This window comes from Takifugu flavidus, chromosome 5, assembly GCF_003711565.1.
Source record: "Takifugu flavidus isolate HTHZ2018 chromosome 5, ASM371156v2, whole genome shotgun sequence".
Lineage (NCBI taxonomy): Eukaryota > Metazoa > Chordata > Actinopteri > Tetraodontiformes > Tetraodontidae > Takifugu > Takifugu flavidus.
In genome coordinates this window covers 7,529,017-7,550,082 of record NC_079524.1, presented here as the reverse complement: position 1 = coordinate 7,550,082, position 21,066 = coordinate 7,529,017, and the positions used below count along the sequence as shown (strand labels likewise).

The window sequence follows — 21,066 nt, the reverse complement described above, 5'->3', positions numbered from 1 at the left end:
TAAAAAATAAAACTGCCCCGGGTATTTATTGTCACATATCTCCATTTTTTTTTTAATTTTCAAAGTTAATCTCTAGAATTTAAGATGTCACGAATAAAGTAAAATATGTTTTATATCACCATTATCAAATTACATTTGTTTTGTCTGCGTATTCTGTCGTTGACTCATAGTGAGTCAGTTTGTTCCAGATCTTTTGTTGAAAATTAAAGGACTTTCAAGTAATAAAAGACACGGAGAGAGAGAGAGAGATTTACAGGTCCTTAAACTGGAGCCATTTACCTTATAATGTCCTCTATTTGTCTTTTGTGTTCAATCAACCAACCGGAGAGTTGTCACGTATTTATGTGCAAAGAAACGTTTGCAATCGTGAATCAAAGGATTTATTGTTCTTTTCCCCATTGTTCGTTTTCGCACGCACACACGCACGCACCCACGCGCGCGCGCAGTGCTTTAATGGAGTGTCTGCGCTGCTCCTGCGTCAAGACACGCTCTCCATCTGTGTGCGCGGTGCGGATTAGAGGCTTATTATCCTCTTATCTCTAAATGGCCCCACGTTCCTGCACTCGCCTGTCAATCTCGTCGCTTGTTTGTCGCTTAGCGGAGCGTCACGCCACGACACCAGATCCGTGCGTAAAACTGACAATGTCCACCGCCACTCAGGTGTTGTAGCCGTGCGTCGCCGGGACGCCCCTCTCCCACCGTCCGCCTGCACACCTGTCGGAGCACTGCGTGGACGTCTGTCCGTCCGTCCGTCCAAACCGGCTGATCTTTTGCAGACTGTAATCTTATCAGTATCAAAGCGTAGCTGTCCTGTCCTCTGGGACTCTCCGTCTGCGCTTGGATGGCGTTTGCGTTCCAGTTCGGATGAAAACAAGGACCAGAGGAAGGATCCACAGTTTCCGAGTGTCAAACAATGAACATTTGACCGGGTTAAACTTTCGACCGCCAGGGGAAAAAATGGAATCTACGTGGAAAGGAAGGAGCCTTTTGTACTTACTTCTCCTCTCAATATTTGCAGCCTCCCTTTGTTTTTCTGCGAGAAGATCAAATGTTCGGAGATCTGGTGAGTTCAGCCTCTGACCTTTATACACCCAAATAAAGATATAAAACAAACCCTGTAACGTAATGATTGATGAAGCATTATGGAATGAAGCATGGTTACTGTCCATTTGTCATTTTGCAATTTGTTTGAGTGGTATCAGCAGTTTATGGTGATAATTGGGAAGTATTTATGGAAAATCGCCATTGTTTTGCAACAAAAGCTGCTCAGCAACGTGTTTGGAGACACTTCCTCTAAAGGGCGGGCGCACAAAACTACCACCTTTCTGAGAACTGTAATTTTCTCACTTTCGATAAATTAAACACGCCTCAAGAAGTGATCCTTTGTTTGATTTCACTCCTTTTACAGGGTATAAGAAGGTGAAAAATGAGTTTTAGAACGATAGAACAGCTCTGATCCGCCATGGTTGTGCAGAGAATCCCTGGATGTTGGATTGTTTCTTCACGTTTCCTGTCACCTGCAGTTTACCCCTTCTGCTATATCCCCCTCCTTTTCTCTCTTCCCATCACATTCCTCGTCCCTCGCTGTCAATCTCGCTGTCGTCTCTCTCCCTCTCTCTGCGTTCTGACCCACGGGCCACATCAGGATGACCCTTAGAGCTGTCTGTCAGCCCAGGAAACATCACAGGGGGTGGGGGGTGGGGGGCTTTAAAATCATGACTTCTAGTGACATTTACATTTTTCTCGGCATCCATTTGTTTTGAGGTCTGGAAGGTGTCGTTCCCAGGGAGAATGTCAGCGCGTCTCCGTGTCCACATTAATAACATCACTTTTAAACAGCCGTGCTGCTACTACGGAGTCGATACTGAACGAAGGCCCCTCAAGGTGGTCTTTGTTCTGGGTGTTGACAGCTTTATGACTATAATCTAAATAAGATACTGAATTATTTAGTGAATCATTGGAGTTTTATTTCCTACAGTTACTCAGATGTCAGTGGGAATGCTTGAGAATCAGACATTTTAATGGGCTCCATCAGTATGAACTCTATATACTCTGGTGAACGTGAAAATATGAGATGTATTTTTAATTCTCCTTCTGACTGTGGGAGTCGCTCAACCAAGCTGGGGAGCAACACGGCACCGGCGTCTGATTGATGGCTGGGTTTTTGTCTTCCTACAGCAGCTCCACAGTCAGAAACACAGAGCTGACAGACCTCTGTTTTCTCCCGCTGCACTTGAACTTGTCATTGTTTCGACGCCTGGCCTCTGCTGCCTGCGTGTCAAAGCGTCCTTGAACAAAGTCCTGAACGCCACCCGCTCCTGAAGCGACCTACAAATTGGTATTTTTTCCTAACTATAAATCAGTGAAGGTGGTATTGCTCTGAGTGGTCCGCGATGCCTGGAGGTGGGCTTGACCAATACGTACACATTTAATGATTGTGACATTTATGAAGGTTTGATGGTCTTTAAATAAAAACCTCTCAGCTTATAATTCAAGTAGGGCTTCCTTTTATTGAAATCCATTTGAAGAGTCTGATCGTTTTGTTTAAGTCTCAGACTCTTCCACTGATAAATAATACGGTGTCAGATGTTGGACTCCTGACGGGTTACCGCTGCAGTCCCACTTCGTGTGAAAGAAAAATCTCTCAGATTATGCAGGAACCCTGGCTCCAAAGAGGAAGATCTAAGAAGTCCCCGCTCTAATTCTGAGATTTTGGTTTACTGGGCCGCGCCCTTGGGGAGATGGATGAGGGAATTCAGCTGACATATCGAATCACTCGCTCCGATATGAGGGAAGAAGGAGGCCGGAGGTGGAGGGGGGGGGGGGGGGGGGGGGGGGGTGCGCTGAGGACAGAGGAGAAGGTTGCAAAGGAGGTGGGAGAGGGGGAATCACAACAAAGGACGGGGGTAAGAGGGCCAACGTGCTCAGGCTTCACCATCACACCCAGATCACGCGCAGGTCATCGTCAGGGGTGTTGATGAGCTCACTCCAACATCTGTATTTTTGCTGTAAGAGGACTCGCACGTGTGTGTAGATCACTGAAGCCCAGACCCAATCTCCTGAAGTGTCACTCAAGCCCTCAGAGAATTTACCATCATAATACCAGCAGAGTCAGAAAACATTTTCATTCATGGGCACATCTTTTTTCCCCCTATTCCCATCTGATATCTCAAAAGCATGGCTGCCTTGAGGGGAGATGCGTAATTTTAGGCTCTGTTTGTCCCTCTGCCTCACTCAGTATGGACGGAGACTTCTCAGGTCTCACGAAGGTGCAGTCTCTCCTTATCTTTAGGTCACGGGATCAAATCGAAGGATCAAGCTATCTAGTGCTAGCAAATGTTTCCAAAACACACCAAACTCATCACCTGCATCTTTTCTCTCTTCCTTTTACGTGGTACAGATCGTCTGAGTCCTCCTTTAGACATCCAGCTGGAGACGATTAACTGTTCAGCCTTCAGCGTGCGATGGAAGATGCCCCGGCGGCACGTCAGCACCATCACGGGGTACAAGGTAGTCATTTCCTGTGTTACGGCTGGCGACAGGTGACAGCAGGAGAGTCCTCACAAAGGAGGGAAAAGCGGATAAAAATGGGAGAGAATCAGCAGTAAATTGAAAGTGTGCACCTGCTCGTTCCTTTTGAGACCATGCATTAGCTAAAAAGGTTGTCACTTTGGGAAAAAAACGCCTCTCTGGTGCATCAGATGTTATATATTTTTGTCTTTTTTATGGACAGATGTCCATTTCATCTGCTCTTCTCTCCACTCGGAGTTCTGGAGTGCCGTCCATTCGAGTGTCCTTGATGACAAGCCTGATAATTTGAGAGTTCCGGTGTTTCGCCCACAGATTTGTCCCACTTTACCGATGTGCCACTACTTTTATGATGTGACATTCTGGCTTCCCGCTCTTTTCTTCCTGCCTGAGTCTGGTGGAATTAATTATAATCTTGAGCAATCCTGTTTCTTTGTGTTCTACAAATTCAGTCTTGAGTCACCCATTAACAAATAATGTGTGTGTGTGTGTGTGTGTGTGTGTGTGTGTGTGTGTGCCTTTGACCATATGTCTGCACTAAGAGGATTAGGTAGCTACCTAGTTTCTCCGTGACTCACTGCAGAACCTGTGTTCTCTCAGCCCATCTTCTCTTGGAACTCTTCTCCCCTCGTGTTGCCTTGTTTATTCTGATAATACTGAACTAAACACACTTGTGATGCCATAAACGACTGTGTGCGCCTTTCTGTCCGTGAAGGTCTTCTACACTGAGGTGAGGAACGGTCGTCCAATGGGGGCGGCGTCTTCGACAGAGGTGCCTCTGAGTCTGGACATGTTGACCACTGTGAGTTGCTGCACATTGTCAAGACCAAAGAAATTGTGTGACATTAAAATCATTAATGGCAATCTGTCATTCTCTGACCGATGAAATCTGAAATGACGAAATTAGAAACAGAGTCCTTACAGGCCTGGGCATATGGCTCATATCTCAACTATATTGAACCTCATTATCATCCCCATTTATCCAGTCAATGCCTCTCAAACGTAAATGTTATGTTTGTGAAATATCTACTCCACTCTGGAACAATCAGACATCAAGTACAGTTGTATTGATTCTCTCTGTCTTTCTCTGACAAACACACACACACACACACACACACATGCCCGCGCTTACAATGATGCATTAAGGTTCAATCAATTTCGATGGTGCTTGTAAGAGTTTGTGGAATATAGCACACAATGGGATAAACAGATGTTCCCTCGGCCAAAATGGCAGCAGAACTGGAATATTGATCGCATCATTTCGTAACAGCTCGCCTTCTGTCTCCAAATCAGCTTCTTTCTGCAGATATTCATGCCAAGTTCTGCCATTGTTACTGTGAAATGTCAGTTCAAACAGCACAAGTTTCTCATTTTATAGAACACATTCTTTAAGTCTTCATGACTTCATTAACACTTCTGATTTTATCTCCCCAAGGGTCAGTTTGATGGACAGGCGAGCTTTGTGAGTATTTCAACTTTTTCCATAGTTTTGAGTTCACCTCCAGTGAGTAATCCATTGTTCTCCCCGTCTTCCTCCACTCTCTGCTGCCTGTCACCGCTATGTCTTCCACACCTGGTCCCCGACTCCTGCGGACGCTGCCGCGCAGGATGTGGAGATCGCCAACCTGAAAGTGAACGCAAAGTACAGAGTCAGTGTTGGCGCGTACGGTTGGGCGGGGGAGGGGAGGCCGAGCATGCCCAGAGACGTCAGCACCGCTTCTCATGGTACCCGTATTTCAGTGGCTGATGCTGTGAGTTTCACCATGCTGCTGATAACGTTCCTGCTTCTGCCTGTGCCGTCAGATACGTGCATGCCCCCGTCGCCCCCCACCCAGCCCGCCGTCGTGGCCGTGTCAGACACAGAGCTAGCATTGTCATGGCAGCAAGGAGAGAGCGAGGGAAGTGCACCCGTGCTGCATTTCTTGGTGGCTTATATAAGGTGAGTCTTAATTAAGCTCACCAGCACGCCAACCTTAGTAATCCCGTCATGCATATGTCCATAAATGCGACATTTAGACACATCTTTTTGAAGAACCAGGAGGAGAAGCAGCCACTTTGCAGGCTAAAAGCGGCGTCCTCACAATTGGACGAAAGCACAGATAATTATTCCATCGATGGACCTGTGGGGAAAAGGGAAAAAAGGCCTCTGCTTCACCCTCTTCATCGATGAGCTGTTGATGAGTGGAGAAGACCGTTTATAGTGGCTAATTATTGCAAACTGTCGGTGTGCAGATCAAAGCAGAACCCAAAACAATCTGCAACATTACTGCACCATCCATCCATCCATCCATCCATCCATCCATCCATCCATCCATCCATCATCCATCCATCCATCCATCCATCCATCCATCCATCCATCCATCCATCCATCCATCCATCCATCCATCCACATACACACATTCAATTCTAACATTTTAAGTGCTTTGTTATAATGAATCATCCCACTGAAAGGCCTATCCTTTACTCTAAAACTGATTTTTAACCATTAAACACACCGGTGAAGCTATGAGGACCAGAAGAACATCCTAAATTCCCCCAATGTCCTCATTTTGATAGTTAAATGCATATCTCACAGAGACACGCACACACAAATACACAAAGGATGCCTCCCAAATGTTGGGATGTCAACACAAGCCTCCAGTCTGAAGTCTCAGAAGATTAAAGGTCAGAAATGAAATTAGTGACCCCATTTGGATAAAGGCGAAGGGAATTAAAAAGCCCATCAAGGGAATTCCACAAAAGAAAATAGGAATCTTTTTCAAATGAAAACAGAAACAGTCTGATGACACAAAGGAGCTGGTAAGCTTCCTGTCATTTACGGCAGAAAACAGACGTGAGTCAGTGTTTCTGCATGTGGGGTCATTTTCCCAACAAAAGAGCCAAATCAAAGGGCAGTTCTCTCTGAGAGGCCTTGTTGAGAGGAGACACAAAGAGGAGGCAGAGATAAACCTCAATGGCTGATCCCTTTTTTTGCTCCAGGCACTCTGGCACCAAAAATTCCTTGAGTTGGAAGCCGGAGGATTTTTAAAAAAAAATTTAAAACCAAGATTCTAAATGATCGGGACGAAAATTTTAAAAAAATATATACAACATGTGTCGTCAGGACAATGAGAGAAAGAATCACTCTATGGGATGTTAGTGTTGCTCTTTGGGATTTTGAGGGAGTTACATTTATGTACTCCTCACAGCTACTTTCAGGGACATTTGACAGTGAGTGACAACACAATCCAAAATAAACAAGAAAGAAAAAAGCAAAGAAACAGGCTCACACATCTTTAGCGTTGCTGTGAGACACTAAATCAAATGCGTCTTCTGTCCTTCACAGGCCTGAAATGGACACAGAGTGGACGTACATTCGCGAGCCCATCCAGACGAACTCCATGGTCCTGAAGGGACTCTTACCAGAGACAGAGTACCAGTTTGTCGTCAGGGCGGTCAACGTGCACGGGGCCAGCCCGCCCAGCCACATCAACAGCCCTGTGCGCACCCTCGGTAAGGTCCCGACGCTGTCCTCGGAGGTGCCCGTCCCTGGCGAGACACCGGAGAAGGCCGCGTCCCGGCTCGCCCCTCGTTAGCCGACCGCATTTCAAAACAAAGTCTGTTTAGTTTCAAAGATACGCCCACTCAGACCCACACGAGCTCTGCTTGCTTTGACATTTACCATCTTCCTGTTACTGTGGAGACACTCTTCCTTCTGGGGGGGAGGGTTTGAAAAACCAGTGGCGTTAGCGTTGCTTTTGTATTTGATCGACAATTATGAAACAGTGAGGAGACGGACGCCGCGTGCTTGTATGTAGGACAACACCTGGCAGTGTGTCGCTGTTTCCTCACTCACTCACTCATTTACATTATCATATTTGATATGGGGGGGGGGGGGGGGGGTGGACTGGTTGGTGTTAAAACTCATCACAGACAGTAATGTTTGAATGGATTGTGAGCTGACTGGATCTTTTCTCATATCGGGCTTTAGGAGACCGACTGCATGTCTGTTAAAAGCAGCCGTGTCGTGTCTCTGAAGCTTCTGCTTTACGTTAGGTGTCAAACTACCCAGACCGACACCCTGTTGGACTGCTCGAGGGCAGGAAGAGAGCAAGAAGGAGGCAGAGGGGCAGACGGGCAGAGAGGGAGAGATAGAGAAGGGGATAAAAGCGGGTTACATTCAAGTCTCATCAGACAGGATTAAGGACGGGATGCCAGACCCCTTCGTGGCCCGTCCACACCCCCGATGGATGCACACGCACAATGCTCCACTGCGGGGGTGGACTCCAGTGAATGACATACTTTTGTTGCTGCTCTCTCTTGACTTGGATTGTTACACAACAGAAGATTAGTTTGCTAAGGGCTTTTGCCCCCCCCCCCCCATGCCACCAGCCCCAGCACTTAGATTTAATGTTATTAGGCTGCTCTAATTGGTGAGTTAAATCTCTCTATCAGGGTTTAATCATTCATTTTCTCCAGCTCTGTAAGGTGTTTGGACCATTTGGGAGAAGGAGAAGGTTTCGTGGCAACAGAGGGCACGACAGGGAGGGGTGCTGTGATGGTCAGGGCTGGGTTAGGGTTAGAGAAGAGAGCTCAGCACCTCTGTGTCTTTAGGGTCATCTTGGAGGATCGGTGCTGCAATGATGGTTGACCTACTGGAACCTTCTTCCACATGACCATAAGCTCTCTGGAGCTCAGCCACGGGTCCTTGGTCACGTCATGTCAAAACGCTTTTCCCCAGATCGCTGACTTTTACCTGATGATCCGCTCTGGGAAGAGTCCAGGTTGTTCCAAACCTCTTCCATATTACAATGATGGAGGCCACTGTGCTCTTTAGAACCTTCAGTGTAGCAGAATTTTCAATCCTGTCTCTGGCTCTAATGAAGGTGGAAACTCAAGAAAACTGGAACAGCCCAGAGCTAAAGTTCAGCTACTGAGTGTAGCTTGAGTGTATTCTTTACTCACTGACGGCTGTCTGAGTCAGTGAAAAAACAATCAAATATGTAATTGTTTTTCTGGCTACGTTTCTATTTACTGCGTCTCTCCCCGAATTCTATCAGTGTCGGTAGAATTCTTTTTTTTTGTGACTACAGGAAGCTGTCTGTTCTAATAGAAAAGCACTCAGAGCTCTTCATGCTTTCACGCTGCTCAGCAGAGGCCACTGTGTCCCACTGTCTGCTCACACTTTATATGGTGAGAAAGGACTGGCGGCAGAAAGCTGATTGGCATGTTAATTGCAGTTGAACAATCTGCCACATTCAGGAGAAATGAGCTCAGAAATGTCATTACAGTGGTTACTTCAGGTCATGGAGTCAAAAGAAAAATCCTTCTCAGTTCAGACCCACCACTATATTTCAATTTCAGGGTTCTGTATTTGCACACTGTAAATGAAAAATGCTTTATTATCCTAAACCAGGTACAGGTCACATCCAACAAAGCCTCTAAAAGCATAAACGCTCTTTCCCATACAGCCACATCAGATGGTGGCAGTGGGGATTACGGAGGCTACATCACCGACTCGATTAAAGACGACGACGGCTTCGACGTTGACGACTCTGATTACGATATTTTCATCGAAGAGGTGGGTTTTTGCGACGTCTCAGAACGGGACATTCATCAAATTTGAGCTGGGCCTCTTCACCCAGGTTCATTTGCTCCCACCCTTCCCAGCTGAAGCCGTTTCCAGGCATCAATCAGCTCAACAGGAAGTCTCAGCTGCGTTCGCACCCTGGTCCGCCGTCTGGCCGGAACGTGGTCTACCGTATGAACGCCGTCCCTGCTCCCAATGGGACCGCGCCGCCGGCCTCGTCTGCCACTTCCTCCCTCCTCACAGCCTTCACAGATCTGATCTTCTCCACCACCGCCGCTCCTCTTACCACCACCAGGTACGTGCTCTTTAGGTCTTTGAAAAGCAAAGTGGCGTCTTTACAGGCCTTTCCCAACAAATAGGTCAAAATTAGGGCCATTAGAATTTTCTTAGCATTTTCTTCAGCATTTTGGATCCTCGTGCTCTGTAATGGGTAGAGAGTCCTGGATATTTCCCCTGCAACATGACTGATTCCTCTCCAAAGAAAAGGAGCCATTTTCACCTCAGATGAATACACTCGCACTGCAGCTCCAGTTTTTTCCGGTAACTTTCCGGTTTTTCCTGCCACCAATTTCTCAGCACCACCTCTCCCACCACCACCACCACCACCACCCCCCCGACCATGTCGCCCTGGAGGGGTGACGTGCCGCGAGTGTACGACCTGACCTGCGACGACACCGTCTGCCCCCCGGACAGCTTCTGCCTAAGTGACTATGACGGCGGCGGCTCGCGCTGCCACTGCAACCTGGGATGGCGCGGGGACACTTGCTCCGAGGGTGAGACCAGGGGCGACACACGTCTCACATTTGCACCCACATTTTCAATATTACATTTAAGAGACCTACAGAGCCTGGAATAATCAGTGTGTCCATTTTCAGTGGTGCAGGTGAACTTTCCCAAGTTCTATGGCTATTCTCACATGACCTTTGAACCCTTGAAGAACTCTTACCAGACATTTCAGATCACCGTTGAGTTCAAGGTACGCCCTTCGCGTTGTTTTGTGGCAAAGGAGGAACAATAGCTTGTTTATTGTTTTTTACAGTAAATGTTGCTCTGCTGTTCAGGCTGAAAGTGACGACGGCTTGTTGTTGTACTGTGGCGAGAACGAACACGGCCGTGGCGACTTTACCTCACTGGCTCTGGTGCGAGGGAAGCTGCACTACAGGTGAACCACATGGGTGTGATGAATAAGAGGTTAAAAAAGAAGCAGGTTCAGTCTGCGGTTCTGGAGACTCTTTTTTAGCCTTTCCAAACACGTACGAAAGGGCCTCAAGCAACTAAAACTGAGCGATATTTCAGAATATTTCAGTTTCTTATCAAAGGTGATGATCGGTTCTGGACTCTTGAGGGAAATATCTGACTTTTGATCACATCATCTTTCAGGTTTAACTGTGGAACAGGAGCAGCTCAGATAGTCAGCGAGAGCCGCATCGTTGTCGGTCAGTGGCACACGGTCACGATCTTCAGGGACGGAATGAGCGGCTGGCTGCGCATGGACAATGACACCCCGATATCAGGACGATCACAGGTAACAATTACACGGCCGGACGTTGAAGCCGTGCCTGCTGCCTCTTTTACGGAGCACTAAAGGATCAAATCCGTGTTGTTTCAGGGTCAGTACAGTAAAATCACTTTCCGATCCCCACTGTATGTGGGCGGGTCTCCCACCGCTTACTGGCTGGCCAGGGCGACGGGGACCAACCGTGGCTTCGTAGGCTGCATTCAGAGCCTGACCATCAACAGCAGGCTCACGGACATCAGACCCTGGCCCGTGGGCCGAGCTCTGAGTGGTGCCGATGTAGGTGAGGAAGCTCTGTCTCGGGAGGAAACTGCTTAGAGTGGAGGGTTAGAGGGTTCTTTTTAATCGGATGATGGAATTTATTATACAACTCATCACATTCAGTAAAACTTAACACTATATTAGAGCTTCTTTAAGTGTCTTTGGGATTATTTTCAGATTTTGCACAGGCTGTTTATTTTTTTGAACTGCAAACACACATTTAGCTGTGCTGTAAGTCCTTGTTTCCGTGCCTCCCCGTGCAGGAGAGTGCAGCGACAGCGTGTGTGACCAGGTCTACTGTGCTAATGGTGGCGTCTGCTTTGCGAGTCGTGCTGACGGCTACATCTGCCTGTGTCCGCTCGGGTTCAAGGGAGGTCTCTGTGAGGAGAGTGAGTCAACAGTGTTTTTTTGTTCCTCTGCATTACGAGTGCATTTTGGCTGTTGGCAGATTTTTCTCATCTCTCTAATGGACCACTTGCCTTCCTGTCTTGTCTCCATCTGTCCAGGTTTCTTGCTGTCCTCACCTCTCTTCAATGAGACGGTGTACTCGTACGCCGTCGTCCCCTGGCCTCAGTCTTCTCAGAGCTATCTGTCCTTTATGGAGTTTGAGGTGACGTTCCGTCCATCGGTGCCGGATGGGACGCTGCTTTACAGCGACGACTCAGGCAGCGGTGATTTCCTGGCCATCAACCTTGTGGACAGATACGTAGAGTTCAGATTCGACTGCGGCTCTGGGGGAGCTACAATCAGGTTTAGTAAATTCACATTATTTTCCGTCTCCTTCACAAAGAGGATATTCTAAGGAGATGGCTGTTGATTCTGTGATACAGGAGCATAGAACAGATCAGCATGGATGCCTGGCATGAACTGAGGGTTTCCCGCACCGCCAAGAGTGGCATCCTCCAGGTGGACAGCCAGAAGCCAGTGGAAGGCATTGCAGAGGTATTTTATTTATTTTTATCAGAGAGCATCTCTAGATTTATTCAGGCTCTCTGAGGTTGGGTCTTCTTCTGGAAAAAGCGTGTCACAGTTCACAGCCATTATCATTTTCACCAGCCCAACATGTGTGAATGTGAACTGCGTTGTTATAGAAAAGCGCTTGACTGTTATTGCTCAACAGCGACATCTGGTGGAATCTAATGGAAATTCAGCATATGTTCTAAAATAGTTGCACTTGAATTACTTTCGCTGTTTCGGTGCTCCAAACAGTGTGTAAGATATTTTACATTAACGTTTATTATCTCTGCTCACCACCCTAAAGTTTTGCTCATCAAAAGTGATTTTTTTTCCCTCCTCAGGGGGCTTTCACTCAGATCAAGTGCAGTTCACCTCTGTACATCGGTGGAGTACCAGAATATGACAAAACCAAGAAGTCGGCTGGAGTGAAAAAGCCCTTCACTGGAATCATTCAGCAGGTATTACCCTCAACCCACTGAGCTTCAAGGGCAGACAAGGCGCTCGGATTAATCCCTAAAATATTTTCTTATTGCCCCCCTCCTCTGTCTCATTATCCATCTCCTTTGATTTCTCCGCCCCAGCTGATACTCAACGATCGCACCATCCCGATTACAGTTGGTTCCGCGGGGGGAATCAACGTGATGAATTCGGCGCACCCATGTGTGAAAAGTCCGTGTGCAAATGGGGGAACCTGTAGGCCGAAGTGGGATGGTTACGAATGCGACTGCCCGCTGGGTTATGATGGGAAGCACTGTCAGAAAGGTCAGTTGCAGAGGTTTTGAGTTATGAGTCTGCATCAGTCAGAGGGATTTTGTTTGTTTGTTTACTGGGTTGATATATGTGTAAGGATTAACAGGAACATCTTGAAACTGCCCAGTGTGTATTAAGGTCTATACATAAATCATCTGAGGTCCTGAGGTCTTCTGGGTGTGTTCCTTCATTTTCTCTTCATTCAACCAGTCCCGTAATGCTTATCAGGCTAATCATAAATGGATTGTAAAAAAGTGCCTCTCTCTTGCAGCAGCATCGTTCCTCTTTTAAGGATTAAATCAGTTTTTCCACGTTATTGGAAATAACCTTGTGTAATGGGCAACCTCACCCCCTTAACTTGTTTATGTCTTCTCTGTTTTAATGCTTCCATTGAACAGAATGTGGGAATTATTGTTTGAACAGTAAGTTACCCTCTAAATTTTCTAAAACCTGCTGTCTAGTTACCTGTGCACCACGCGGATCCTTTATCTTCTTTCCTTTATCTCTCTGAGTTTTGCCCACCAGCCACATGTTCGCTGGTGCTGCCACCTTGTGACGAAGTGAAGTAAACGCAATCTTTTGTCTTCCCAGCTGTGACCGAAGCCATTGAGATCCCGCAGTTCATTGGCCGAAGTTACCTGACCTATGACAACAGAGACATTCTGAAACGGTAGAATACAAAATAAAAACAAAATTCTTTAGATTTACTTATTTCCCTATAGATTTGTTTATCCCAGAGAAGATCATTTTCTTCATTGCACCATTATTTGTTTGTGTTTGTTTTGTGTTTTCCTCAGGGTGTCTGGGTCTAGGACAAACCTTTTTATGCATTTCAAAAGCACGGCCATGAGTGGCTTGTTGCTATGGCGAGGAGACAGTCCAATGAGGGCTAACAGTGACTTCCTGTCTATGGGTCTTCAGGACGGTGCACTAATCTTCAGGTATTTAGACACTATAAGGGCTCAATTTCACAGATGTGCATTTTAGCAAACTAAAAAGAAAGAGATGTACACATGAGCTAAAGGTCAGGGGTGGACATGCACTCAGATGGGAGATGGAATTACTGCGGGATGAGTTTGGCCTTTAAAAGAAGGTTTATCAGGGTGGTTTCAAACATGAAATCCTTCGGCACATTTGTTGTTTCAGCTACAACTTGGGCAGCGGCGCCGCTAATATTGCCGTCAACGGGACCTTTAATGATGGAAAATGGCACAGAGTCAAAGCCGTGAGGTAAACTCTAAATAATAATAATAATCACAATAATACTCCTGTCCCAGCCACACATGCTCACCTTGCTGCTCGATGCTCAGTTTAACTCAGTTTAACAAGTGGCTCCGCGTGGATTTAAAGACCTACCTAGCATTGCATTGAGGAGCTTGCAGTCCATTTAAGAGCGCATGAGCCCAAAACAGGAAGTCCACTTATCTCCTCAGGGACGGCCAATCAGGGAAGTTGACCGTGGACGACTACGGAGCAAAAACAGGCCGGTCACCCGGAAAGATGCGACAACTCAACATCAACGGTCCCTTATATATTGGTACGTGAGGCTCACTTCTGCCCCAACCTCATGCTCCTCTTCCTCAGCATCATCTACACACGGACACTGTTAATCATATTATTACTATGACGCAGCAGTCTGCTAGTACAGGCTGGGGGGTGGATGAGCTCTCAATAGTCTGTATTTGTCTCCCTGAAGGCGGCATGAAGGAAATCTCCCTGCACACCAACAGGCAGTACAGCGGAGGCCTGGTGGGCTGCGTGTCCCACTTCACCCTCTCCACCGACTACCACTTAGCGCTGGTGGAGGACGCCGCCGACGGCAAAAACATCAACACATGCTCCAACTAGAGAACGGTCAATCCTCAGCTGGAGGGAAGAGCTGGACCTGCCGATACAACCAAGCGGCACCAAAGGAAACGGACCGAACAGAAGAGGCAGGATTTGTTGGTGTTAGCATTCAGGGCTATCAGGGTTGAAACAGGAACAATAAAAAGCACAAATGCTGTCAGGATGCAGCTTAGTGTTGTTCTGAAGGACGTTTCTTTTTGCGGGGGTGGGTGGAATCCTGTCTTTATTTAGATTATGTCTTTTTTTCTACTCTATTGCTTTTTTGATCGCTGGAAGAACCAAGTCGTCAGAGAGTTCTCCTGCACCTGAGATCTTTGTAGAAGATTTTTCTTTCTTTTGCCCAGACTCTAGCCCCTAGAGGATGTCTGTTGTTCTTGCTGTTTGTGGTGTTTTTCAGTCTGTAGGCTACATTTGTTTTTTGTTTTTTTTTAACATGGGATTGATGTCAGTTTGTTTTTTTATATAAAGGTGCTAGTTTTGACTGCTAAAGTTTTCAGCTGCCCAAATTGTTTCCTCCTTTTTAGTTTTCATGCTCTGTTTCCCGGTGAGCTCTCCGATAGTCACATGAACGTCTGATGCTGTCACGGTGGAGGTCAAAAATCCTGGAAATGTTACGCGTGACGGCGCTAAGTATCACTTGACTCAAACCGCATTTCTTTTTCTTTTTTTTCTCATGCCAGAGAGTCACAGAGGCTTTTCCACCTTTTAGAACACTATACTGTCAGCGTTCTGATGCTGCTCCGTCTCTGCCGGTTGTTGTTGAATGTTGGTGCTTTCAGCGAGTTCAGAGCTTCTCTGTTCTTTTAAAATGCTAATCTTCTATTGACATAAACTCCATCCATCGCTCTGAAGACAAAAAACTGACTTGAGGTGATTAAACATGAGCTGGTTGATCAACTTCCCCACCAAATATTCAGCATACTGACTATGCCTCTGCTGGGATGTAATTAATAACTGTTTAAATAAATGTCACCAGCGCCTGGAAATCGATTTCGAAACATTAACTTTTTAAATTGCGCTGGACATGTTCTGAAAGTAGCGGTGATAAAAGGGGAGGTGGAAATGGGAGCGGCCGCGGCTGAGTGTGTGCGCACAGCAAGACTACTGCTCAAGCCTTAACATTGTGACGACAATGAAACATGAACGCGTGTATTTGTGATTAACACTCAGTGAGACCACTGGACACTGCTGACATGCTAATAAATTTTCGTGTTAATTAAACAATTTGTTGCCCCATGTTGGTATTTTTTTCCTAAGCAACCATTTACTGACCTAAATAGACAAAATGGAGTCATGTGTGTGTACATGTTGTCCACCCCGGGCGCAGCTATAAAATTGCCTCCTTTCCTGCCTATACAGACGTTTGGGGGGACCAGGTCGTCTCTATCCATCAGGTGATCAGGTCTTTACCGGGTTTAAGTGGAGCTGCGAGTCTCCCAGAGCTGACGACAATGACGATGACGATGACGATGATGTTGATGATGATGATTGCTCATGGATTCTAAGCTATACCTAGTTTCCGGTTCATAAATCTGTGCCAAAGTCGTGCGATTTGGGATATTAAATGACCACCTAATGAAAATGACCCACTCATTAGATGAAGCAGCGTCCTGATTGGTCCAAGGCATCAGCAACTCACTGAAGCTTTCGGACTAATCAATGGGATCAACTTCCATAGATTAAATTGAATTCACAGGTAATCTGTACAACGAGAGCAATGTACAGACGTAGATCTACACTGTAAAAAAATCAATAATATCTACTACATTCTAAATGAGCTGTACATGAGACATTTGTAAATGTTATTGAATATCACGTTGATCAATATTAACCATCTGAGATTTAATCCAAGTTGGTTACCTGGGAATTTACAACTGGTTGAGTGGAGTATGTATATTTAAAAAAAAGTTTTGATTATTTTGAGTTCACATATTGTTGATTATTTCCTACATTGTTAGGCTGTTGTAAACAGTTGCACATTTCACAAGAAATCCAGCCCAGAAATTGTGCACACGTCTGCTAACTGAGAATAAATAGCTACATGTTTATTACACATAGAAAACAAGGGCTGTTTTTAGAGCAGCACACTTGCTACACGATTATATAATAGTGACATGTACGTTGTCGGTTAGTAAACACAATAAATATTCAAATTGCAAAGATGAAGAATGTGGAATTATGGGAAATGAATAATGAAAATACACAAGTGGAAGAGCAGGCCAATGATCAGGGACAGCGAGAGGTTTCAAATGGTATATCACACACACACACACACACACACACACACACACACACACACACACACACACACACACACACACACAGAGGAAGATGAAAGAGGGAAGCTCGTCTTCAGGGAGAAACCAGGAGTGACGGAGGTGAAGGAGAACACGTTCCTGGTTAAGTTTTGCCCTCTTAGTGTCAAATTCTCACCGGTTGTTCTTTAACGTGTCGAATCAATAATGCAAACAGCCGACAGACACCAGAGAGGAAGAGCTAAAAGGCTGGAGTGACACATTAATAAATGAATGTTAACTTTAAAGGCACCGTCGTCTGAATGGTGCTGTTTAAAGCTGCTTTGGTCTTGTTTGTGAAGCTTCCTGGATCACATATGTATGCATATACTGTTTAGAAATGTAAGATTAAGCAAGGACTCAGAGAGATACAATCAACTCTTTTTATGACCCACTAAGATCTACTCTTGAGACTTTAATCCTTTTTGTCTAAAGATTACAAATGTGCACGTACAAAGCGAAGGGATTTTATATTCTGAAAACCTTTTCTCATCTCAAGGGCTTCATCAGAGATTTGGAAGAGTTTCTCTCTCTTTTTTTTAATCATTCCTAGAGCATAAAAGAGGGACTTTCGAAAGCTGTTTTTTAAAATCAGGCTCACAGTCACATTCTTTTGTGTCCTACAACATACGTGTCGGCTGTCCGGCCAACATTCCCGCTAGATAGCAAATCTGTGTTCCCAAGAGTGGGAGGCCTGAAAGCGGAAGCACAGCTTGGGACATTTGCGAGCTTGTACGTCGGGACAAAGTTGAAACTCATTTGGGGCTGAGATGGTGACGTGCACCAGGTCCATTCATATTCCACCTTGGCTGTCGGCCTTCAGGGCTGTCCTGCTCGGCCTCGTGCGCCTGTGACGCACAGGAAGAGACTGTCCCCGTGTCCTTTCATTAATTCATTAGTGCACTTTTGGACAGACATCCAACGAGCAGTCGGTCAGGACGGGACACAGACAGCCTGCGTCACCAGAACCAGAACCAGAACGCCACATAAATGACGTGATTCAAATCCAAAAGAGTTTTACGACAGTATTTCTCAGAGACAGAAGTAAACTTTAGGGAAAGGTCATTAAATGTTGTAGCATTCATCTGTTATTTATTTAGTTATTTATTTTTTTGTAACTCCCTGCTGTCACATTCTGCAGCAGCAACGATTGAATTAGACGGATTAGGATCTCTGTTCTGCCCTCAGGTGAAGAACTGTACTTTTCATTGGGGGGTTTCATAAGAAGCTTCACATGAAAACCCACATTTCACAGTGAGAAGAGTGATTTTCAATGGTTGTGACTCAGCAGCCGTACTTGGGAAAAGACCATCCCCCGGCTCGGATCTGGCCAGTTGTGATTGCTCCTCACTGACTTGGAGGTTATGGAGCTGCTTTTGTCTGCTTTCCTCATCATACAAGTGCTTGGTTCCGTTGGGGGGTATCCCAGCGGCGCTCCGACTGGTGCCTGCGAGGACATGATGCCTCGCCACACTGGCGTGGTGCCCCAGAGTTCGCCGGCGCCCTACAGTCTCCTGACCAACGCCAGGACGTTCCAGCCAGGAAAAGCCATCACAGGTAGAGTGCCCAGGATTGCATCCATCCCAGTCAAGATCTTCGGATAATAGAGCTCGTTAGAAAATACAAATGAATCACTGTATTTTATTTAGGATTAAATGTCCACCTCTGTGAATCTGCTCTAGAATCAAATCAGTGCTGTCAGTGCTTCCTAATGTTATCATGTAATCCTATCTTGCTCCGTCACGCAGTGACGATCTCTGGACCCGAGTACCGGGGCGTTCTGCTGGAGGCTCGGACAGCCGGCAGCACCAGTGCTCTGGGGAGCTGGCGCCTCCCTCCGCCCGATACAACATTCCTTCTGGTGAGGCCAGAACAGTCAGGTTGACGTTGAAATTGATGCAGTTTGTGGTCGTCATGATTGTGTTTTTTTTGGGTCACTGATGAATTCATGAGCAGTGCTCCGGAAACCCACACGGTGCCATCACTCATTCCAACACCAACCTGAAGGGCAACGCCACAATGTACAGCTGGATCCCTCCAAACTCGACCAAGCCGATCTTCTTCAAGTAATGTTCCCAATTTTATGTTATGTTACATATTGTGCACAGGAGCTCCATCTGCAACGCTCCTCCCCCTCTCTCATCTTTTGTTCCTTCAGGGCAACCGTGGCGCAGCAGCGTGCCGTCTACTGGATTAATGTCAAGTCCGACGCTCTGCTCAGAGGTGGGTACAGCGAGGGTCACGACCCAAAAGTAAACAGAAAGACAAAATGTTCCTGACAGCTTTGAAACTCCTCCCCAGAGAAAGCAGGTCTCAGCCTGGCCACAGGTGCAAGTGCTGGAATTGCTGAGAAGAAACCTCTGCTGGTCCTGCTGGTGTGTTTCCTGCTGTCAAATGTGCTCCAATGAGATTGGGGGGGGGGACAAAACCAAAAGTTTTTCCGGGTGGGCTGTTGGAGGGAACCTGCCCTATGTCAGAGGATCTGTAGAATCTGTCACCTCAATAAAGTGTAAAAGCAATAAAGTTTTCATTATAACCAAACCACCACTAATTGATAATGGGTGATGTCCATCAGGCTTCCTCATCACAAACACATCACATTAATTGTCAGCTTAAGAGAGAATGGCAGAGAGAGAGAACCATTGATTGTCTTTCCACTTATTAAAGAGCACACAACGACCTGATTTTTCCACATGGTTCGTTGTGTGATCTAGATTCCTGGTACAACGGTCCATCGGAAACTCGGGCAGAGTAAAGAGGCTTAACGTATGGGATTCCATACGGGAGCTATCATAACTTTCATTTCCTGCTCGGCCCCCACCCCACACGCTCCCGCTTCTCCCGCCATCTGGCTGAAGTTGTCCTTCTGCTCCTCCATTTGCAGATAAGATTGAAACCTTCAGATGCAGAAAAAAAGCCTTTTATTCTTTTATTTTTATAGGTTTTTGATACAAAATGCCAGTGTCATAAATGCCGTCGTCGGGTAGAGCAAATCCAAAAGGAATGAGTCAGAATGGGTCGATGGAATTTAGTCCATATTGTGCAGAATAACCCCCGCCCTGCTGGTGTCACACTGTTCGGGTTTGAAATAGGAAGGTGGTGTTTTATGCAGCCGCCTCGCCAAACCATCGATTTCCACTGATTTCCTGAGGCCGCAGCCGCAGCCGCGCTCGCAGCGCCAGCGTCGCTCGATAATAATTAGTTTCTTTCAGTGAGGGTGAAAAGCCACTGGTATCCTTGTCCAGGCAACCCGACGCCAGGGGTGAAGACCCCAGTGCCACCAGCTGCTCAATACTGACTTATTGACACGTGGAAGCGTGGCCTGTGATGCCCAGCTAATAACCGATGCATTCCACAACACCGATGCATTTTTCCATCAAAACGAGGTCAAATATGGCTCGTGCGAGGTGCAGCAGCGAACACAGAGGTTCCGTTCAATACTTCGGTGAAACCCCAAGAGCAACGCCTTTGCAGGTTAGACAAGCACAAACCAACGGATTGTAATCACAGTAAAATTTGATTTATTTATCTAAATTTGTGGCTGTCTTTTCACCCACCTGCATACTCTGTCGTCTTGAGAGCAGGATAACATGTCATCTTTTACTAATCCCTCTTTATCGCAGCCTTAACAGCACTGACCAGTTCAACAAACAAATACAATAAATATCAGATGATCTCGAATGCACCCACCCCCCTTAAAAATGAGCGTTCTCCTTTTGACCTTTTGGATTGCACTACTTTATGATAAGTGTCCCTCAGGATACAGCAGCGTATCCTGCACAATAGATGTGTTCTCGTGTCCTTTCTGTGCCTCACTAGTACAGTAGGTCCGCACAACAGATGTGTGTGTACACAAACACAGATGTACACGCGTGTCTTATCATACACACCATCATAATCCAGACAGATCAAACAGAGATGCACTTTCATGCACAGCGTGCGGATTAAGACTATGCCTCGCTGTGGGGGCTTAGTTGACATCCTTAAGCTCTGCATTCTTCAGCCCCCCTCTTCGTTCCCTTCATCTCCTCTCGCTAACATGCCAACACCATAAAAAGTAATGAGCAGTGGATGTGGCACACTTCTGACCCCCGCCCAGCCAGGAGACATCATTCAGACCCAGAGAGACTGGTTATCATATCTGCCACATTAAATCATGATAAAATCGCCGCCACTATTTCGTATTATCGCAGACACCAGCCAGCATACGGCACGAAGGGTCCGTCGCTCCTATAAACTCTTGTAGGGTTAGAGAGCAAACCCACGCATAAGTAGCTTCCCTCTCATGAATTTTTATATTATTTGTGTAGAAAAATGACCAGCTTCACGGGGCCTGAGGGAGA

General features: G+C 46.3%; 2 protein-coding genes across 3 annotated transcripts; both read left to right on the top strand.

The window, feature by feature from the left end:
* The first annotated feature begins 463 nt into the window (after nucleotides 1–463).
* LOC130526266 (pikachurin) lies at nucleotides 464–15,653 on the top strand. Of its 2 annotated transcripts, XM_057033772.1 has the most exons (25): nucleotides 464–1,063; nucleotides 3,401–3,510; nucleotides 4,244–4,330; nucleotides 4,964–4,990; nucleotides 5,136–5,253; nucleotides 5,332–5,467; nucleotides 6,854–7,020; nucleotides 8,979–9,088; nucleotides 9,178–9,392; nucleotides 9,674–9,870; nucleotides 9,973–10,073; nucleotides 10,159–10,259; nucleotides 10,478–10,622; nucleotides 10,707–10,896; nucleotides 11,138–11,263; nucleotides 11,381–11,624; nucleotides 11,705–11,816; nucleotides 12,173–12,289; nucleotides 12,413–12,593; nucleotides 12,980–13,003; nucleotides 13,173–13,251; nucleotides 13,379–13,522; nucleotides 13,728–13,811; nucleotides 14,015–14,118; nucleotides 14,278–15,653. In XM_057033772.1, the coding sequence occupies exons 1-25, from the start codon at nucleotides 865–867 to the stop codon at nucleotides 14,427–14,429; spliced, it is 3,270 nt and encodes a 1,089-aa protein (XP_056889752.1). In that variant the 5' UTR covers nucleotides 464–864; the 3' UTR covers nucleotides 14,430–15,653. The 2 variants fall into 2 exon arrangements, with proteins under 2 accessions (XP_056889752.1, XP_056889753.1); XM_057033773.1 differs by lacking the exon at nucleotides 12,980–13,003.
* A 2,351-nt stretch (nucleotides 15,654–18,004) lies between these two features.
* On the top strand, nucleotides 18,005–19,220 carry si:dkey-251i10.2 (uncharacterized protein LOC562682 homolog). Its single transcript, XM_057033600.1, has 5 exons — nucleotides 18,005–18,280; nucleotides 18,472–18,584; nucleotides 18,680–18,789; nucleotides 18,882–18,946; nucleotides 19,025–19,220. The coding sequence occupies exons 1-5, from the start codon at nucleotides 18,088–18,090 to the stop codon at nucleotides 19,129–19,131; spliced, it is 588 nt and encodes a 195-aa protein (XP_056889580.1). The 5' UTR covers nucleotides 18,005–18,087; the 3' UTR covers nucleotides 19,132–19,220.
* Nucleotides 19,221–21,066: the final 1,846 nt, after the last annotated feature.